This window comes from Marmota marmota, unplaced genomic scaffold (genome assembly GCF_001458135.2).
Source record: "Marmota marmota marmota unplaced genomic scaffold, marMar, whole genome shotgun sequence".
Classification (NCBI taxonomy): Eukaryota; Metazoa; Chordata; class Mammalia; order Rodentia; family Sciuridae; genus Marmota; species Marmota marmota.
In genome coordinates this window covers 12,002,572-12,023,792 of record NW_026000082.1, presented here as the reverse complement: position 1 = coordinate 12,023,792, position 21,221 = coordinate 12,002,572, and the positions used below count along the sequence as shown (strand labels likewise).

The 21,221-nt window shown below is 43.8% G+C and overlaps 1 protein-coding gene and 1 long non-coding RNA gene across 2 annotated transcripts; one reads left to right on the top strand and one right to left on the bottom strand.

The window, feature by feature from the left end:
- Positions 1-330: 330 nt before the first annotated feature.
- Positions 331-2,288, bottom strand: LOC125620379. Its single transcript, XR_007352000.1, has 3 exons — positions 2,152-2,288; positions 1,659-1,773; positions 331-618 (listed from the first exon to the last, which is right to left on the bottom strand). It is a non-coding gene; the product is annotated as an uncharacterized LOC125620379 (long non-coding RNA).
- A 7-nt stretch (positions 2,289-2,295) lies between these two features.
- Dio1 (iodothyronine deiodinase 1) lies at positions 2,296-19,750 on the top strand. The gene is made up of 4 exons (XM_015484968.2): positions 2,296-2,673; positions 9,707-9,850; positions 15,078-15,277; positions 18,282-19,750. The coding sequence occupies exons 1-4, from the start codon at positions 2,337-2,339 to the stop codon at positions 18,348-18,350; spliced, it is 750 nt and encodes a 249-aa protein (XP_015340454.1). The 5' UTR covers positions 2,296-2,336; the 3' UTR covers positions 18,351-19,750.
- Positions 19,751-21,221: the final 1,471 nt, after the last annotated feature.

Here is a 21,221-nt window from a genome sequence, read left to right as displayed (position 1 = left end):
AAAAAAAAAAAAAAAAAAAAAAAAGTGAGCCATCAAGCCATAAAAGGATATGGAGAAAATTTAAAACAAATTATTAAGTAAAAGAAGCCATTCTGAAAAGGCTTTATACTGTATTATTCTCACTACATAACACTCTAGAAAGGGAAGAACTAAGGAAGCAGTAAAAATATGAGTGATTGGTGGGCTGGGGTTGAGGCTTAGTGGTGGAGCGCTTGCCTAGCATGTGTAATGCACTGGGTTCAAATCTCAGCATTGCATATAAACAGGTAAATAAAAAATAAAGGTCCATCAACAACTAAAAGAAAAAAAAAACAGTGATTACCAGGGCACTGGAGTTTACTGGAAGAATAGATGGAGCACAGGTGAATTTTTGGACAGTGAAATTATTCTGTACAATACTATAATTATGGGTACATGTTATTATACATTTGTCCAGATGTATAGACTATACACCACCAAGAGTGAACTCTAACTTTACCTGTGGACTTCAGATGATTATGATGTGACAATGGAGGCTCATCAATTGTGACAAAAGTACCACTCTGGCACGGGATGCTGCTAAGGGGCAGGGTTGGTTGTGCACGTGTGAGAACTCCTTATATTTTCTGTTCAATTTTGCTGTGGATATACAAAAACGCAGTACAAAAATAGAAAGCCCATTATAAAACCAAAACCTTAGCAATATCAGGGATGCAGGAGTTCTTGGTACGCGGTGAATCTCTGCACGTGGGAGGGACTGTCTTTGCTTAAAGAAATGGAGCTGTACTCTTCAATACTGGGCACCATATGTGGTATTTGCTGTGAACAGCTCTAAAATGAAACATATTTTGAAGGGTCTTTTTTCCCCCACTTCCTAAATAAAGTTAATTAATAAAATTAATACCTACTGGACCCTAGAGCCAAGGCTGACATCTTTTGGTGCTAGCTTTCCTGTCATCCTTCAGTTGGTAGAGTGCCTGCCTTTCATGCATAAGGCCCTGGGTTCAATCCCCAGCACCACTCTTACTATCAGAGAGTATTTAGGTATATAAATGCCAGAGACTAACTAAAGCTTTGTGAATGAAGACCATAGCTATTATGTAATACCGGAACAGGCTTTAGTCAGGCCACTTATTCTTTCTTGATGTGCATTTTTTTTTGGGGGGGTGGGGAGACCAGGGATTGAACTCAGAGACACTGGACCACTGAGCCACATCCCCAACCCTGTTTTGTATTTTATTTAGAGACAGGGTCTCACTGAGTAGCTTAGTACCTCTCTTTTGCTGAGGCTGGCTTTGAACTCTCGATCCTCCTGCTTCAGCCTCCCAGGCTGCTTGGATTACAGGTGTGCACCACCACGCCTGGCCCTCTAGATGTGTTTTTAAACACTCTCCAACTCTGAGCCTCTCTGAGTCATGCTTGCTCTAGCTGTGAGGCCTTGACCATGCAGTTCCCTCCACCTTGCCTGGCTGACAACTCACTGTCTTTCTGATTGCAGCATAGACATCAGTTCCTCATGGAAGCCTCGTGACCTCTCTATACAGAATAAGCTGCCACTTCTCCATACCCCTATGTCCCTACACATCCTGTCTCTCTACTTAATATACTAAATGGCAATATTCTGTTTACTTGTCTTTCCTGCGCTAGACTATGACTTCCCTGAGAGCAGAGAGTTTTACCTGTCTCTCTTCTCCCAGTGCTAAGAGGAGTTGCAGGCCCTTAACTGCTGATGGCCCCAGAGATGTCACTGCCTGGGAGGTCCAGATCCAAAACCTCTGGGAAGGGACTTTGCCTCTGCAAAGAGTGGGAAACCACCTTTCACTAGTAAAAGAACCATTTATGTTGTTAAAAAGAATAATTAACATTAGAGGTTATTCATTTGCAATAGATCTTTTAGTGGGGAAGATTTAAGTGTGGATCTTTTTAAGTATTTGTTTTAAAAAATTAATCAAAGGAAGGAGCTGCAGGTGTAGCTCAACACTAGAGCTCCTGTGAGGCACTGGGTTCAATCCTCAGCACCACATAAAAATAAAGTAAAGGCATTGTCTCCATCTATAATTTATATATATATATATATATTTTTTTTTTAATTAATCAAAGGGAGAATTTAAAATCCACGAATCTCTCAAAATCTAAGGCAAAGAATCTGAAACAATAAGAATGAGAACAGACCTTTGTATACCTGGCCGGGAATTTTCCACTTTATTGACAGGAGAGCAAATACCTTCTGCCACGGCACCTTTCTCTTGCCTGGAGTTGGCTGCTCTGACTCTGTACCTTTGTCCAGCTCCGCCCAGTGTCATCTGGCTGCAGCCTCTGGGTCCATCAGCCTCAGAGCCAACTCTGGCTGTGACGAGATGGGGCTGCTCCGGCCAGGCCTATGGCTAAAGAAATTATGGATTCTCTTGTTGGTGGTTGTGGAGGTGGCCATGGGCAAAGTGTTAATGACACTGTTTCCAGAAAGAGCCATGCAGAATATCTTGGCCATGGGCCAGAAGACTGGTATGACCAGAAACCCCCAATTCTCCCCTGACAACTGGGTCCCGACCTTCTTCAGCATCCAGTATTTCTGGTTCGTCTTGAAGGTCCGTTGGCAGCGACTAGAGGACAAGGCTGAGCTGGGGGGTCTAGCCCCAAACTGCCCTGTGATTCGCCTCTCGGGACAGAAGTGCAACATTTGGGACTTCATACAAGGTCAGGAGGCTGCTGTGTGCTAGGGCGCTTGAAATGCTGGCGGGCGGGGACAGAGAGAGAGGTTGAAAGGTGCTGAACTCTCCCACTCCAGCTGCTCCTTCTGGGGCTTCTAGTCTTCGTCTGCTCAGGAAGTGAGGGACTCCCTTGAGTTCTGTTGCTCTGAGTGGCATCACAACCTTCCCTGGCACGTCAGTCACAAGCCAGGCATTCTGTCCCACTCTGGCCTCTCAGTCCTTGAATGCTCTTCTTACCGTGTAGTCGGTTCTGCCTGGGTTGCCCTCTGTCCACCTCTACCTGGTGAAATGCTCTTCATCCTTCACACTTCCACTCAATGGCACTTCTTGCAAGCAGCCAACCCCCACTTTCCCAACACAGATTACCCGCTCCCTGAGGCTCTGAAGGTATGACCTTGGCCTGCAGGACTGAGGTGGCTTCCTAGAGGTGATGGCTTTGGAACTTGGCCTTGAAGAATGAGGAAGATTTGTGTAGCTTGAGAAGGGAAGACTGTTTTAAGCAGAGGGAAGGGCAATAGTTTCTTTCTTTCTTTTGTTTGCTCATGATTTTAAACAAGAGTGTACAAATGACCTTGATTTATTCGCAAACATTTATCAAACTACCATTGATTACAAAAGCAATGTAACAACTAATTTTATTATGTGTCTACTATGTGCCAGACACTATGCAAGAATAGGCCAATCTTCTGAATGCCAATTATCCAAAGATCAGTTTCAAAGATCAGTTTCCTGAAAGCCAGCTTGCCTCAGGGACAATTCACAGAATTGAGTTCCATCATTTTTTAAAAATATGTATATTTTTAGTTATCAATAGACCTTTATTTTACTTATTTATTTATATGCAATGTTGAGGATTGAACTCAGAGCCTCTCCTGTGCTAGGCAAGTGCTCTACCACTGAGCCACAACCCCAGCCGGAGTTGCATCATTTATTTTTATTTTTTTTTATATATTTTTATTTTTTATTTTTTGGCAGACACAACATCCCTGTATGTGGTGCTGAGATTTGAACCTGGGCCACACGCATACCAGGCAAGCGCGCTACCGCTTGAGCCACATCCCCAGCCCTAGTTGCATCATTTAAATGTATACTTTCAGTTAGAAAGTATTCAACTTTGTCAGCCAGGCATGGTGGTGCATGCCTGTAATCCCAGGGGCTTGAGAAGCTGAGACAGGAGAATTGTGAGTTCAAAGCCAGCTTCAGCAAAAGCAAGGTACTAAGCAACTCAGTGAGACACTGTCGCTAAATAAAATACAAAATAGGGCTGGGGATATGGCTCAGTGGTCTAATGCCCCTGAGTTCAATACCTAGTACCAAAAAACAAAAAAAAAAAGGAAAAAAGAAAGTATTCAACTTTGTGATTGGTTCCTGCTGCTGCAGCTGAGACTGAAAGACAAGGAGACTAAGAGGCACAAAAGCAAAAATAAAAACCCTTTATTTATAAAATAGAGTTGACTTTCAGCACAGTGAACCAGAGTCCCCTGAAATAATAAGGTACTAGCCATATAGAAATAAACACTGCTGGCTTCTGTCCTAGAAAAACCTCATAATCCAAACCAGTGAGAAAGGGAAGCAGAGATTCTGGGGAAGGGGCCCTCTCGTGGATGGGGTAAGGAGATGGTCAAGGGAAGGCTAACTGGAGAAAAAATGGTGAGCATTATCATCTGGGGATGTAAAGTCTTGGTACAGTTGAGGAAAAGGGGCTTGGGGAGCAGGGCAGGACAGATGGGAAGAAACAGCATAAGTCCGAGAGGTAGAGGAGCACCATTCAGTTTGGCAGAAATGGGGTGCAAGAAGCAGGAAGGGGCTGGGTATGTTGGTGCACCCCTGTAATCCCAGCTACTCAGGAGGCTGAGACAGGAGGATTATAAATTCAATTAGTGAGAACCTGTCTCAAAATGAAATAAAAACTAAAAAAAATGCTCAGTGGTAGAGCAGCCCTGGGTTTAATCCCCAGTAGTAAAAAAAAAAAGATGAAAAAATAAACAGAAACCATCATTAGGGGCCAGAGCTCGGAGGGCCTCATGTCTTATCTGCAGGTAGATGTTATCCTGAGGGTGTTGGTGAGTTCTGAGAGTAAACATGATCAGTTCTGCTTATTAGAAAAACATCTTGTGACTGCTTCAGACTACTACCAGGCCATTAAAATGCTCTGTTGTATGCTTTAGGTATAAACTCTGAACTCATTTTAGAGCCACAGATTTGGGAGAACTGGAAGATTCTTTATATATATGTATATATATATTTTAGTTTTTGGTGGACACATCTTTATTTTATTTTTATGTGGTGCTGAGGATCGAACCCAGCGCCCCGTGCATGCCAGGCGAGCACGCTACCGCTTGAGCCACATCCCCAGCCCAACTGGAAGATTCTTTATAGTTCACCTAAAGCAACTCCTTCACTTTTCAGATGCAAAGGGCCAGAGAGGTAAATGACTTGTTTAGAGTCACACGGCAAGTTCTTGGCAGAGCCAGAACTAGCTGGTATATTTTCTGTTAATGAATAAGACAAAAGGGCATCAGAGAAATTCTCAGCCATCTCCCATCCTCTGCACATCCATGCACAAGCACACATATACACAGTTCACACACACACACAGAGAGAGAGAGAGAGAGAGAGAGAGCAAAACCTCAATAAACTGACATGTTGTGGCAGAAGGCAAGTAATGGATGAGTTCAAAGCCAGCTTCAGCAAAAGCAAGGTGCTTAGCACCTTTTGTTTTCTGGGCATCTGAGAGTTTAGATGAAACTGGCTTTATTTCATCTCCTGTTTAAAATTCTCCAAAATATACAAATGTACTGGTGAAGAGTCTCCTAGTAAGGACAAATGAGATTTCTCTGCTGAGAGAGCCTGATGTGGGGGCTAATTTACTGGCCCATCAATCATGAGAGTGGGCCCAAGTCCAGTTCTACTACGGAGCAGTTTTCCCAGTTGAACTTGACCATCCTTTCCTGATATTCTTAAAATGGCATTCTCTGTACTGGGGCCTGCAGTCATGTGCAGAGGCCCAGCCCTAAACACAGCCACGCTCTGATACCCATCCTTCCTTTCTTGGCTATCAGGAAAGCAGGGAACTAAGTTTAAACTTTGCCCTCAATACTGGCCACTGTACCCAACCACTATAAATAATTAAACAAATGGCTCTGTTCCTTCCAGGGTCCTGATGAGTGGGTGTTGAATATTTTGCCAATTAAAAAAAAAAATCCAGACAGCTAATATTTAGAGTCAGCCCTGACCCTAAGTCACTTTTTTTATCTGAAGAGTGACTCCCTGGGATCATTGGAGTCCAATGACCGCTCAGAGCCTCCCTGCTAATGCCTGGGCCTCCCTGTCATGTGGGTAAGGAGTCACCATGCAATCAACCAGGAGGACTGAGGCCCACTTCATGCCTCCTGGGACCTCCTATGAAGAAATCCTGTGAGTCAAAGACAAGGAAAACTTTGTATCTTCAGAGAAACTGACCTACCTTCTCCTCATACTGTAGACTGAAAAATTAGAAATAAGAAACTAATTGGGGGCTGGGTTGTAGCTCAGTGGCAGAGCACTTCCTAGCATGTGGGAGACACTGGGTTCTATTCTCAGCACCATATATAACGAAATAAATAAAGTTAAAAAAAAAAACTGATTGGGTTTCTCCTTTTACTTGGCTACCAAGAGACTCAGAGTTATTTATATAGCTCAGTCACAATAAATGCACAGGACCTTTGAGCCTGCTAATTTATCCATTTTTCCCTCCTGTTCTATGCCTTCCAGAAAACCATGTTTTTTTCCTTTAGTTTCAACTTAATATTTTATTATATATGCAAAATGCTTCAAATCCTTTGCAGAACAAGGGGGGTATATAACTGACCAAATAAACTCAAGCAGGTTAAGATGCCCTCTATCTCCATCCATCAGCAAGCCAGGTCAATTCCACTTTCTCCCCTTCACCTTGGCCCACACACCAGCCCTGGTTCCTACTGTCTCTCAAGTGGACTTCCGCAAGGTTCCCTAACTGCTTCTTCCCCACTTCCATGGTCATTCTCAGTCCTTTCTCCACAGAGTAGCCAGTGATATTCAAGTGTGAATCTGATCACTGCACAGATCTACTGAAGCGGTCAGGACTCTGGCTTGCAAGCAACAGAAACTCACTCTAGTTTTACTGGTCACATCCACGTCCACCCATCAAGGAACATATTGGAAAGATGTTGGGGTCTCCCTGGAATCAATAATAGCTGGAGCCCTAAGTATAGGCTATCTTTCAATATCAATGGTCACACCTGGATCCAGCTGTCACTATGGTTGCTGGGCAAACCCATCACCATCCCTGACAGGAGCACCACCACTGGGCTATGAATGAATTCTGCCATCTCAAGCCTCCAACATCAATGATCTATGTGGGAGGATCAAATCCACTCACCAGGGGTAGGGAAGGTCACTGCCTGCTCCCTGGCTGTTGGGGGCAGACAGTAGAACTGTCCTCTCTGTCTTCCACAGAGCAAGGCTGGGCACAGACACCCATCAATTGTACACAAAATAGAGAATTTCAAGTAGAAAGGAGGTTTGGGGCTGGACAGCCAAAGCTGCAATAATATCCACAACACTTGCAAAAATATCTCCGTGTCTTCCTATTGTACCCAGAATAAAATTCAGATTTTGCACCAAGGCCCTTAAGACTCTTCTGCTCTGGCCTACACCAAACTCCCCAACCACCTCCCCTTATTGCTTCCTGCCTGGTACCAGCCAGTGATCTTGTGGATCCTTGAACAAACTAAGCCCTCTCTACCTCCAGGGGAGCTTTGCACATTGAGTAGCTGAGCCTGGAATGCTCTTCTCTTTTACCCATGGTTGTTTTTTCTTGTCCTTTACTTCTCAGGTTCAATGGCAGCTCCTCAGAGGCCTTTCCTCACTCACCTGATTCTGTTAAGTCTCATTCATAACACTGAGCACAATTTGAAATGACTTCATTTCTGTATTGAACTTGTCTTTTGGCCTGTCTTCCCATTCAATAAAACTCAAACTGTAGATGGCAGAGACCTACTAATCTCACTCTCTCTCTCTCTCTCTTTTTTTTTTCTTTAAGAATGATTTTTTTTTAAGTTGTTGATGGGTCTTTATTTTATTTATTTATATGTGGTGCTGAGATTCGAAACCAGGGCCTTACACATGCCAGGCAAGCACTTTACTGCTGAGCCACAACCCAGCCCTGCTAATCTCACTCTCCACTGAACCAACAGTTGGCAGCGGGGCTTAAATAGTATAAATTCTGAATAAATGTTTGTAGGTAGGATGTGAGTGTGCTGGAGATTGGGGACACAAGTTTGAATGAGGCCCTGCTCTAAGGGGTAACGCGTAGCCTGGGGGATGACAACACTTAAATAAGCCATGTCATAGTGCAGGGCAGCACTCCAAGAAAGCTCCGGCCATAACGATCCTTGGGGTTCTCCCCAAAGCTGCCCCAACTCTAAACTGGGGGAACACCAGAAGGCCCCCACCCAGAACTAATTTTGTGGGCATGGGACCAGTGAATCACACACGGTCTCACACTCAGAAGGACCTCATCCTTGAGATTAACACTCTGTAGTAGCTGTCTTGAAATTCTTAACAAGTTTATCTTGGAACTTGCATTTTGTAAGTGAAGCCCAATGGGACAATGGAGGCTGCCCCGAGAACATACAGCCTTGCTCTTCAGACCTTGCAGCTCAGCTGGGGACATGCTCTCGTGGGCCCACTCTTCCACCCCCACATGTCCCTTCTTCCTGTTCCCAGCCAGTGACTGTTGTTACCTTCTAGCCCCATAGAGAATCACCTGGGCACAGCAGGGAAAAGGTCAGGGTCAGGTGTTGGCATTCCCCAGTGTCTTTGGGCAGAGCATATGAAGGGCTGTCCCATCCTGGCTATCAGCACCACAGTGCAACTTGGCAAGTGATTGGGGTGATTTGGAGGGAGAAACCTCTTACCTCCCTTTTCTATTTAAGTGCCTAGCATTCCCCTGACAGGGTGAAATATATTTTGGGTCAGGGTGGTAATCAGGTGGGAAAGGCCTGACTTGCCTTCCCTGCTCCGGGCCAGGGCACAGTGCCTTGTTCTGGTGTCTGAGGGGAGAGGGCAGCCAGGATGCCATAGCACACACACTGCGTTGCAGGCAGCTGGGTGACTTGAGAGCCTGCACTCACTCTATGAACACCCCTGTTTCTTGTGGGGGAGTGTGATATTAAATAGCAACTAAAAAGCAGCATGCTAGGTTAAGATAGAAATTTTAGAAGAAAAGAAAAATCTTTATTTTAATAAATGTGATGACACTTCCCCGTCCTTTTTGAACAAGAGCCCCTGCATTTTCATTTTGTAGCAGATTCTACTCCCTCCTCTTCATGGCCTCCCCATTTTAGAACTTAGGGAGGAGATAAGAGCAGAGAACAACCACTTACATTTATTGAGCCCCTACTATGGACCAGCCACCATTTAAAACCCTTATAAGTATTTATTTATTTTTCATAACAATCTTATAAAATACGTATGTATTATAATTATGTCTACTTATAGACGGGGAAACTGAGGCACTTTGATTGGAAAGGGCACTGCCTTCAAAGTCCAGAAGCCAAACTGTTCATTCTAACTTCACCACTGACCTGCTGTGAGTTGGTCCTAGAGGTCTATAAACCTCAGATTCTTTGTCTGTAAAATGGAGAAATTTTACTATTTTGCAGTATTATTAATCCCATCACCTAGAGAATGGAGGCCTGTTTGCCTCATAAACTGCATAAAAGGGACTCCCCTGTAATTATTTTAAGCACCATCATCTGCAGGTGGACCACTGAGATCACCTAACGTAAACCTCTCACTTTAGAAAGGCGGAAACCAGCTCCATCCCCTGCTAAGTCATGCTCTCTAGGGTTAGGGCCCTGCCTGTGCTCACTGCTCATTCTGGAGAGAAAACAAAGGTAACAGAATTAAAAGCAGGAGTGAAGATGATGCTTGCCAAAAACAAATCAATAAATTGTTCAGATTCTTGGCTTATAATGGTTGTTTTTCCATTTTAGGCAACAGACCACTGGTGCTGAATTTTGGAAGTTGCACCTGACCTTCATTTCTTTTCAAATTTGACCAATTCAAGAGACTTATTGAAGACTTTAGTCCCATAGCAGATTTTCTCATCATTTACATTGAAGAAGCACATGCATCAGGTACAGAAAGATGTTTTTGCCTCTTGTTATTCCTATCTTCTCTTTTCCCTCTCCCCATACAAGGTTGGAAGTGGGCTGGAAGAAAAGAACTGCTATTCATCAAGCACCCACCATCTCCCTATCGCCACCCTGGATTTACCCACCACTCACTTCACGGTTTGCTTTCATCCAGGACACACACACACACAAAAACCCCAGAAAACCTGGAGAGATGGGGTCTGGCAAGAGAGAGTTCTAACCTTTTAAGATAAATAGGGAAATCAAGGGAGAGCAATTGACTTGAGCACATTTATAAGGAATTTGGACCTGAAATTGGTGAAATAATGCTATCCAGTTATTTGTACAGTCTTTAGTAATGACTGCTATACATCCTAAGACAGTTGGACACAATGGCACACGTCTGTAATCCCAGTGACTTGAGAGGCTGAGGTAGAAGTATCACAAGTTTGAGGCCAACCTCAGCAGTTTAACAAGACTCCCCCACCCCATCTCAAAACGAAAAAATTTAAAGTGCTGAGGATGTAGCTCAGTGGTACAATACTCTTGGGTTCTCTCCCAGCACCAAAAAGAAAAAGATATATCCTAAGACTCAAAGAGATATGGTTCATGTGGGTCAGTAGTTCTCAGGCTGTCGTAAATTATCAGAAGCACCTGGAGGGCTGGTTAAAGCAGACTGCCTTAGTAGATCTGGGACAGGCCTGAGAATTTGTATTTCTTAGGAGTGATGCTGATACTGCTGATCTGGGGACCCTAACTGAGAGAACCACTGACATAGGCCAACTCTTTCCTGGGTGAGAATCCTTTCTATAGCTCCTACCTGCCCGTCACACATCATCATCATTTCATGGGAAATCATCCGGGCTGGGCATGTGGCTCAAGCGGTAGCGCACTCGCCTGGCATGCGTGCGGCCTGGGTTCGATCCTCAGCACCACATACAAACAAAGATGTTGTGTCTGCCAAAAAAATTAAAAAATAAACATTAAAATTCTCTCTCTCAAAAAAAAAAAAAAAGAATTAAAGCTCATGGGAAATCATCCTTGCTAGGAAAGTCAAAGATAGAGATAGTTCTTCCTTACAAGAGGCAGACATGTCCCTCCAGGAAACATGTATATCGTGGTCTAAACCCCTTACTTTACAAAATGGTCAGACACATCTCTTCTCTGATTTTCATGGGGACTGAACTCATGAATTTGGCCCAAGTCTCAAATCCAGAGATTGTGGAAGGCAGGAAATCTTGTGTGGCAGAATGGAACAGGTGCCATTTCTTCATCCATCTCCCCACAGAATGGGAGAGATGCTGTCTGATACATTACTGTCACTCAGAACTCAGTCCAGCCCATGTCACAGTCAGAGCTCTGTAAAAACAGGATGGATAATGTATAGGACAGTATTAGCCTTGCTGGCTTTTCCATGTCTTTGTAAACATAGAGATTATTCTGATTAATCTTCAGCCAAGTTGACCCAGTAGTACTTTCCCCCAGTGTGGTCCTCAGATCTCCAGTGACAGAACCACTTGCTTATTGAAAATGCATATTCCAGGGCCCTACCTGAAGCCTACTACACAGTGACATAAATGCACACAAAAGCTTAAAAGCTGCTTTCAACTTATACCGTGCTCTTTTAACTGGCAGCATCTGTCCTTACCTGGTGATTTTGAAGCAATTTAAAATATTATAATAGGATAATGTTATGATAGGTTCATTATACTGTTCTTTCTTACGTATATTTGAAATTTTCCATAATAAAATTTGTTTTAAAACAGCCCAGGGGACAGGAGAGCAAACATGAGCACAAAGTACCTCTTTGTGAGACATCCCTTTGTGAGAACAGCAGGCATCAGTTAAAGAAAGAGACCTATGGCAGAGAAACTGGCATCTGTGGTCTCCAAGGCTGAGAAGAGACAATGCCTCCACGTCACACAGCTGGAGTTCAGCCAAGCCTAGTTTGATTTAGCCTTCCTGGGGAGGCACTTCTCAAACTTTACTGTGTGCTCAGATCACTTTGGCATCTTATTGAAATGCAGATTCTGGCTCCAGAGGGTTGGCATGGGGCCAGGTAAGGCCAAAGCTGCTGGTCCAGGGACCACACTTTGAGTCACAAGGTCCTGGAGGATCCAGTTTTAATCTCCAGAAGAGTAATTTGCAAACTGTGACAAGAGGGTTTGGAATATCACCAACATTGTTTCCTGGTCCTGATACCTGTCCCTGACTCATTTTTCCCAGAATCAGACCAGGTAGGTTTAAACCTTTCTGGAAACTAGAGCTATCTACCTCAGCCACCAAGGAAAGGTTTTCTGCCCTGTCCTGACACAGTTTTTCCTCCTCCCCATCTCCTTCCTCCGGGTCCTTGTTTCTATCAACCAGACAGAACTGGGCATAACCTGTACCTCAGAAATAAAGCATACAGAGCTAGTATCCATCAGACCTAGGAGGTGTGGGTCAATCTTTAGGGCCCAAATTAGTTGACTTGACTTTCTCCACATACCCCGTTTGTCCAAGTAAAATACAGGGAGGCACAAGGTATAGTGGGAAGGTCACAGACATTGGAATTTCAGACCTGGGTGTGAGTCCAGCTCCATCATGTGCTGCTCATGGGATTTTGGTCAACCTCCCTTTTGTGTCTGCTTCTCTACCATAAAAATGGGATGACATCATCTGCCTCATGGAATCATTCATTCATCGTTTCTTAATGAGCACCTACAATGTGCCCAGGCCTGTGCTGGGGCTAGGGAGATAGAGAGAAAAGATGTATATACAGTTTCTTTCCTGTAAGGAAGTTACATTCATATTTGGGGAGGAAAGTTGCTGTTCCTCTCATGTTCTCAGCTGTACCATGGGGCTGAGAATCCCTGCTTGGCCTCCCATGGGAGGCAGCTGGGAAGCTCTAAGAGCCCACAGTGGACATGGCTGCCTAAACATGGTATAAATAGAAATTGGTGTAATTATCAGTCAAGAAATTTGATGATGAGTAATAATATCTTTGATAATGAGTAATAATATTTCAGGCCAGACTTTTGTATCTTGAGGTGAATCTGAAGGGCTGGTTTAACTTGGGAGAAATACTGAGTAAGGAGACTTGGGAGCACCAAGGAGGTGATGCAGACTCTGTGGATAGACTTAAGCAACTTATCTCACCTGCAGGGCAACTATTATTGTAAACATGGGCCTGTGGCTTCCAAACAAACCTATGACTACATTACCTGGATTCCATGTTCCCCAGAAATGAGGCAAGTGGAAGGGCAAGGCTATGAGCAGTTTTTTCAACTGTGGGCCCATTGTGGCGAGTCTCTAAAGGTCAGGGAGAATAATGGATTGGAAGGCAGTGTGATTAGGAAGCAGGAAAACTGCATAGAAGGGGATGAGAACAAGGTCACTGCCAGGCTGGCAGCTATATGTGGCTTTGAGCTCATCCTGAACAGCTTATCTGAGGCTGTCAATAGAGCTAAAGCAACATCAGCTGCAGTAGCAGAAGTGACAGTGCCTAATCCAAGAAAGAGAAGGCTCCACTCTGCTCACACTGAGGTGGAGACACCTACTGTAACAAAAAGAGCAAAGGTCAGAGACAGCCTGGGGTGGGGGTCGAGGAATCCAAGTACCTCACCCATTTACCTGGAGGAAAGAGCTGGAGGAAGACTAGAGGGATGGGCAGAGGCTGGGTCACTGAAGGCCTCAAGGACCACACTGAGGAGACTGGGATCTATCTGGATGGTGATAGGAAGGCACCAAAAGATTTGAGGAGGAGAGTGACATGGTCAGATTTGCATTTTGGAAAGAACATTGTGATTATGAATAATCAGGAGAAGAAAGTTTTCTAAACTCTAGTGTAGTAGTTCTTTTTGTTTTGTTTTTATTTTTTTATTTGGTTTTTTTTTTTTTTTAGTTATACATGGCAGTAGAGTGTATTTCGACATGGACTGGAACATACATGGAATATCACTTCCCATCCTTGTGGTTGTACAAGATGTGGAGTTAAACGGGTCGTGTATTCATATATGAACATAGGAAAGCTATGTCCGCTTCATTCTATTGTCTTTCCCATTCCCATTCACCCTCCCCACCCTCATTTCCTTTTGTCTAATCCAGTGAACTTTTATTCTTCCCCCACCCCCTAATTGTGTGATAGTCTCCACATATCAGAGAGAACATTTGGCCTTTGGTTTTGGGGATTAGCTTATTTCACTTAGCATGATAGTCTTCAGTTTCATTCATTTACCAGCAAATGCCATCACTTCATTCTTCTTTATGGCTAAGTAATACTCCATTGTATATATATATATATATATACCACATTTTCTTTATCCATTCATCTGTTGAAGGGCACCTAGGTTGGTTCCATAGTTTAGTTATTGTAAATTGCGCTGATATAAACATGGATGTTTATAGTATGTGGATTTTAAGTCCTTTGGGCATAACCAGAGGAATGGGTTAACTGGGTCAAATGGTGGTTCCAGTCCAGGTTTTCTGAAGAATCTTCATACTGTTTCCAGAGTGGTTGCACCAATTTGCAGTCCTACCAGCAATGTGTAAATGTACCTTTTCCCCCACATCCTTGCCAACATTATTATTTGTATTCTTGATGATTGCTATTCTGACTAGAGGGAGATGAAATATCAGCATAGCTTTAATTCAGAGCAGTAGTTTTTTAAACAAGTTGTAATGCACTAGTGTATTCAAATCATCTGAAAGGCTGTTAAAACCCAGATCGCTGGGTCCCACCCCTGGTTGGTCTATGGTGGGGCCTGAGAATCTGCATTACTAACAAGCTCCCAGATGCTGCTGCTGTAGCTGGTCTAGAGCCCACACACTTAGATAACCACTGTTCTAGACCACTGCCTCTCAAAGTGTGATCCAGGCATTAGAAGCCTTGCATTCTGGGAGCAGGTTAGACTCTCAGTCATACCCTAGACAGGATGAACCAGAATTTCCCTGTAACAAAGCCTCTGAGTGACATATATGCTCACTAAAGATCAAGAAGAAGCTCTCTATTGATTGGACTATCTCACATTGAAGAGCTGAGGCCTGGAAGCCAGGAGTCCAGGGCTTCAGTTTTGGATCAATAAGAAACTGTCTATGTAACCTGGCAGATAGACCTGTAAGAGGAAACTGGGCCAAATCATGGCCAAGGGCTCCTCTACCTGGGACCTTCTGTTAAAAGTGGGTGGTATTTAGCCTGCAGGAATTGGGTGCCTTGTGTGTAGAGCTTGAGTGCCTAATCTTTCTTTTCCAGATGGCTGGGCTTTTAAGAATAATGTGGACATCAAGATTCATCAGAACCTCCAGGACCGCCTGCGGGCAGCCCACGTACTGCTGGCCAAGAGTCCCCAGTGCCCTGTGGTGGTGGACACCATGCAGAACCAGAGCAGCCAGCTCTATGCAGCCCTGCCCGAGAGGCTCTACGTACTCCAGGAGGGCAGGATCCTCTACAAGGTGGTGACCCAGGGGCAGGAGGCCCCGGGAGGGCCAAGAGGGTCCAGAAAAGACAAAGGCAAAAAGAGGGCTTTGTATCAGGGAGACCCTAGATTCAAATCACTGCTAGTCATGTGACCATGGGCAAATTCTTTTACTTTCTGGAGATTCAGTTTCTTCTTCTGCAAAATGAGCAGACTGGTCCCCACCTCACCAGGGAGGAAATGATGCCCATGAAAGCCCTGGGTTGGTTGGTTGGTTATGTATGTATGTATGTATGTATGTATGTATTTACTTACTTACATACGTACGTACGTATTTATTTATTTATTTATTTATTTATACATACATACATACATACATACATACATACATACCAGGGATTGAACTCAGGGGGCACTTAACCCCTGAGCCACATTCCCAGCCCTTTTCTTTCTTTCTTTAAATATTTTTTTTAGTTATACATGGACACAATATCTTTATTTTGTTTGTTTATTTTATGTGGTGCTGAGGATTCAACCCAGTGCCTCACATGTGCAAGGCAAGCGCTCTACCACTGAGCCATAGCCCCAGCCCCCCAGCCCTTTTCTTGTATTTTGTTTAGAGACAGGGTCTCACTGAGTTGCTTAGGGCCTCGCTAAATTGCTGAGGCTGGCTTGCAATCCTCCTGCTTCAGCCTCCTGAGCTGCTGGGATTACAAGTATGCAACACTGCGCTGGGCAAACCCTGGCATTTGGACCATAACTGCATCCTACTAGCTGCCTTCTGAACCCAGACAACTGGCCCAACTCTGATTTTCAACTAGGAGATAGAAGAGATAAAAGATGTTTCCATTTTATTTTGATGCTCAGAGAGGGGAACTGACTTGCCCAAGGTTACTAGGCAAGGCTTTAATTTCAATTGACCTGGGTGAGAGGCAGCAATATAGGGAGGACTGAAGCTGCTCATCACTGAGGCAGGCCTGGCTCTGGAGGGGATGTAGGAGCCCAAAGAGAGCCAACTCTATGGATAGGAGCTGGAAATGTTGAAGCAGGGATGCAACCAGAGAACCAAGTCCAGGCTTCCTGGTGATGGTTTTCCCCTCATGGTCTCCAGCCTTACTAGGGAACAGGAACTAACACATTGGCACACCCTCTGGCTCCTTGGACAGTGTTGGTCTCTGAGAGTAGGAAATAAGTTTAGAGCTGCTGAAAGGATTTGCAGCCTTGGATAACTGATGATACCCAATTACTTAGATGCTATTCTGCTCATGGCCCTACTTATACAGGTGAAATAAGCAACATCTTGTACATGGAACCCTAATGTTCTAAGGGTCACAATACAAGGATGCAGGTCCCTCTTCCTTGCCCCTTCCCTGAGACATGGTTCTAAGATGCTAGGCACAGAGTCCCTACCCTGGGTTAGGCCCTGTGCAAATCCTGGAAACACAAAAACAAATTTAATGATCCCTGCCTTACTTCAAGGTGCCCACAGTCTGGGAAGACCCAAATAAGAGTAGTAATACAGGGGCTGAGGCTGTGGCTCAGTGGTAGAGGGCTTGCCTAGCATGTGTGAGGCACTGGGTTCAATTCTCAGCACCACATATAAATAAAGGAATAAAATAAAGGTCCATACATCTAAAAAATATTTTTTAAAAAAGAGTAGTAATACAATGTCCTAATGCTGAGATTCCACAGCAAGGACCAGCAACCTTTTCTGTAAAGGCCTTGATAGTCAATATTTTTTACTTTGTGGACCAGATAACCCTGAATCCCCAACAATTCAGTTTTGCTGTTATAGCAAAGAAGCAGCCACAGACCATCTGCAAGTGAAGAATGTGCGCTATCAGAAATGACTTGGCTCTCAAACTTCAGGTTTTCCAACCCTGAGGAAGGGTGGATATGTCAGAGGATGTGGCAAGCGTGGGCCTTAAAGCATAAGCAGTCAGTTGGATGAAGTGAAGCACGCCTGTAATTCCAGTGACTAGGGAGGCTGAGGCAGGAGAATTGTGAGTTCAAAGCCAGCTTCAGCAACTTAGCAAGTGCCTGTTTCTGTCTAATGAGGGAAGAAAAGTTTATTTGAATAGATCCCTATTTATTAAAAATAAATTTAAAAAATGCATAAGCAGTCAGTCAAGTAAGCACAGGGAGTGAAGGTCATTGCAAATATAAGGACAGGTGGCAAAGGCCCTGAGGAATATAGGGTAGGTATGAATAGAGAATTGGAGGCACTTGGGTTACAGGGTCTGATCCTGGACCAAGGAGTTCGGCTTTCATCTTAGGGCAAAGAAGAGCCATATGAAGATTTTGAGTAGGAGACAGGCATGATCAGATCGGTTCTTTAGAAAGATCATTGGCTGTTGGATGCCTATGACCCCAGTGACTCGGGAGGCCGAGACAGGAGATTGCAAGTTCAAGGCCAGCCTCAGCAACTTAGTAAGGTCCTGAACAACTAGTAAGAGACCCTGTCTCAAAATAAAAAATAAAAAGGGCTGGGGATGTGACTTAGTGGCAAAGCACCCCTGGGTTCATTCAACCCCCAGTATCAAGGAAGGAAGGAAGACCATTGGCTACTGGGTGAAGAATGGACTGGAGGGAGCAGGATAGTTGGGAGGTATGGTGGGGGCCAGGACTAGGGAGTGTAGAGGGCATCCCTAGGGCAGGGGGACTGGAGGGGCAGAGGTGGTTCTGATGCGAATGAGTGGAGCTTCTGTGGGAACTGAAGAGGAAAGGAAAGTCTAAAGGTCTGAAGGTCTAATGAGGGAAGAAAAGTTTATTTGTATAGATCCCTTTCTCCCCCTAAAACTCTGTCACTTTGCCTCTAGTTTTCTTCTATCTCTATCCAGTCTTTTCATTAAATGTTGGTGCCATGCCACTCACTTTCCCTGGATGATCTGATCCACCTCATGGTTGTGCAAATCTGCCATTGGCCACACTGTACTGATAACACCACCATAGATCTTAGTCCAGATCTACAATCAAGCTCCAGACCTACATATTCCTTGCAGATTGGAAATCTAGCAATGCCTGATTCATTTCTCTTGCAGGGTAAACCTGGCCCTTGGAACTACCATCCAGAGGAAGTTCGTGCTGTTCTGGAAAAGCTCCACAGTTAACGTGAACAGATTCTCCAGCTCTAGGTGACCCACAGAAGGACTCCTCAGGCTTGGCTCTCCCCTCAGCCCAGCTGACTTTCACCTTTGACCTATGTTCCCAGCTGAACTACTAGCTCAAAATTAAATTTTCAAATTTAAGCAAACAACTGCTGCTAGAGAGGGCAGGTCACAGCACCCAATCAGGACAAATTGTTTCCCCCTTTTTTTTTTTTCCAGTACTAGGAATTGAACCCAGGGTTGCTCTACCATTGAGCCACATCCCAAGCCCTTTTTGGTTTTTATTTTATTTCTCACTAAATTGCCCAGGCTGGCTTCTAGCTTGTGAGCTTCCTGCCTTAGCCTCCCAGATTATAGGCACGTGCCATTTCGCCCAGCACAAATTTTTATAGAGAAACTGAAGTAACACCTGAGCTGTTCAGGCAAATGAATTGTTATCATGCAACTCCACCCTGCTCCCTCAGTGGAGACCACATTCTTCGCACAATATCTTCTAGTGAAATGGCAGTCGCCCTCCACTGGCTTACTCCTGAAGTGTGGCGTCTCCCTTGCTGCTCTAATACCAAGTGGTTCAATATGGTACCCCTTCTGTGAGGCAAGTCCATTTGGCCAAACCTGCCATTCATAGGACTGATCATTTAAGACACCAAATTGGCTTTTAGAACAAAGCACAGGAAGAATTCCACTTGTTAGGGAGAGATGAGGAATTGGAAGGGGAGGGCATGGGAAGAGAAGAAATGATAACCCGGATAACTCGTTCCTTGACAAAAGATTTAAATCAGTCAGTGGTGGTGATGAGTGAGTTTCCATGGTAACCATCTCCAATTCTGCCAGGAAAAGGAGAGTATTCACTTTACCATCTTTGAATATATTTCACAGAAATCTGGCTCTCTGTTCTCTGGTATATTCCACGATTTTCACTTATCAAGGAGTGATAAGGAGGATTTTTGACTTCCCCAAAGCATTATGATCATGACCAAAGCAGACAATAAGCACCGGCAAAAGCTATCATTCAGCTACACAGAAGCTCATAATTGAAATTGTTTCCCCAAGTTCTTCACTAGTCTCTGAATGGTCATTTGTGTTAGATCACATCAGACTAATGGATAACCTTTAGAATTCATCTGTTTTTTAAAAATATTTTTTAGTTGTCAATGGACCATTATTTTATTTATTCATTTATACATGGTGCCGAGAATTGAACCCAGTGCCTCACACCTGCTAGGCAAGTATTCTACCACTGAGTCACAACCCAGCCCTAGAATTCATCTGTTTTAACTCTGCTTCTTTTCATATTTGTTTATGATGGCCACAGCCTAAAGTACCCACAGCTGTGACTTGATTTTAAAAAATGTTCTAAGATGCAGCAAGCTAATACAGAACAATTAAAACATATCAAGCTATTTTGGATGGCTTCAGTGTGATCTTTACATCTTCTTTTCCAATTTTGGTGAGCCCGAACTATCTTTTATTATAGCTCAATGTAATCTGATCAGCAAAAATATCATTTGCTGGAGGGGCCCCATTTGGTGGGAAGAATACTCAGTCTTTATGTGTTACATGTCAAATGCGTTACTGTCTTATGAAATCCTGCTGGAGGGAAATAATTTTTCACATTGGAATCAAACTTTGGTCACAACATGACAAAAGGATGGACTTGGTGGTGCATTTTGCCAGCATGAGAACACGTTCTCTGTGGCTCTGCCTTAGTTGCTACCATGTTAATTTTTAAAAAATGTTCTTTTAAAAAAATTTTTTTTTAGTTGTCAATGGACCTTTATTTATTTATTTTTTTTAATGTGGTGCTGAGAATTGAACCCAGTGCCTTGTACACGCTAGGCAAGCACTTTACCACTGAACCACAAATCCAACCCCATGATAATTTTTTTTTGGTGGGGGGTCGATACTAGGGATTGAACTCAGGAGTATTCGACCACTGAGCCACACCTCCAGCTCTATTTTTTGTTTTATTTAGAGACAGGGTCTCACTGAGTTGTTTAGCACCTCACTTTTTGCTGAGGCTGGCTTTGAATTTGCAATCCTCTTGTCTCAGCCTCCCAAGCCACTGAGATTACAGGCATGAACCACCCCCCCACCATTGTAAACGGACACAATATCTTTATTTTTTTATTATTATTATTTTTAATGTGGTGCTAAGGATAAAACCCAGTGCCTCACATGTGCAAGGCAAGCGCTTTACTGCTGAGCCACAATCCCAGCCCCCTCATGTTAATATTTTTTAATTTAGCTATTTCCCTTTTTTTTTTTTTTCATAGATAGGGTCTGGCTACTGCTCAGGTTGGCCTCTAATTGGGCTCACACCTCAGCCTCCTGAGTAGCTGGGACTAAAGGCGTGTGTCACTATGCTCACCCATTTTATTCCACTAAAAAAGAGTTGTTATTAATCATCTACCAAGCACAGACACTTTTAAATGTGTTCTCATTTAATTTCTCCTATCCTAAAGAGATTATTATCCCCATTTTTTAGATGAGGAAATCAAGACTCAGAGTTGAGTAACTTGTGAGTTCTCAGAAGTAGTAAATAATCAAGTGGAATCCAACTCCACTTCTGATGTCAAGGCCAGAGTCTTAGCTCTATTTCTGCTAGCTCTCTACTTTGGTTAGGCTGCCTTGGTATCCTGAAGTATAAAATGGGACATCAGTAGTGCCTGCCAGAGAGGACTCATGAGTAAAACACTGTGCCCGGCTTGGAGCAAACGCCCCGGGAGTGTTGGATATTACCAAGAGAATCATTGTCATTCTGCAACTCCCTTCTTGGGCTGCCTTTTTGGGGGTTGTGGATTGAAAGGAAAGAAGAGACATTGAATAAAAATTCTCCATCCTGTCCAGATAACCAGCCAACACAGGCATGAG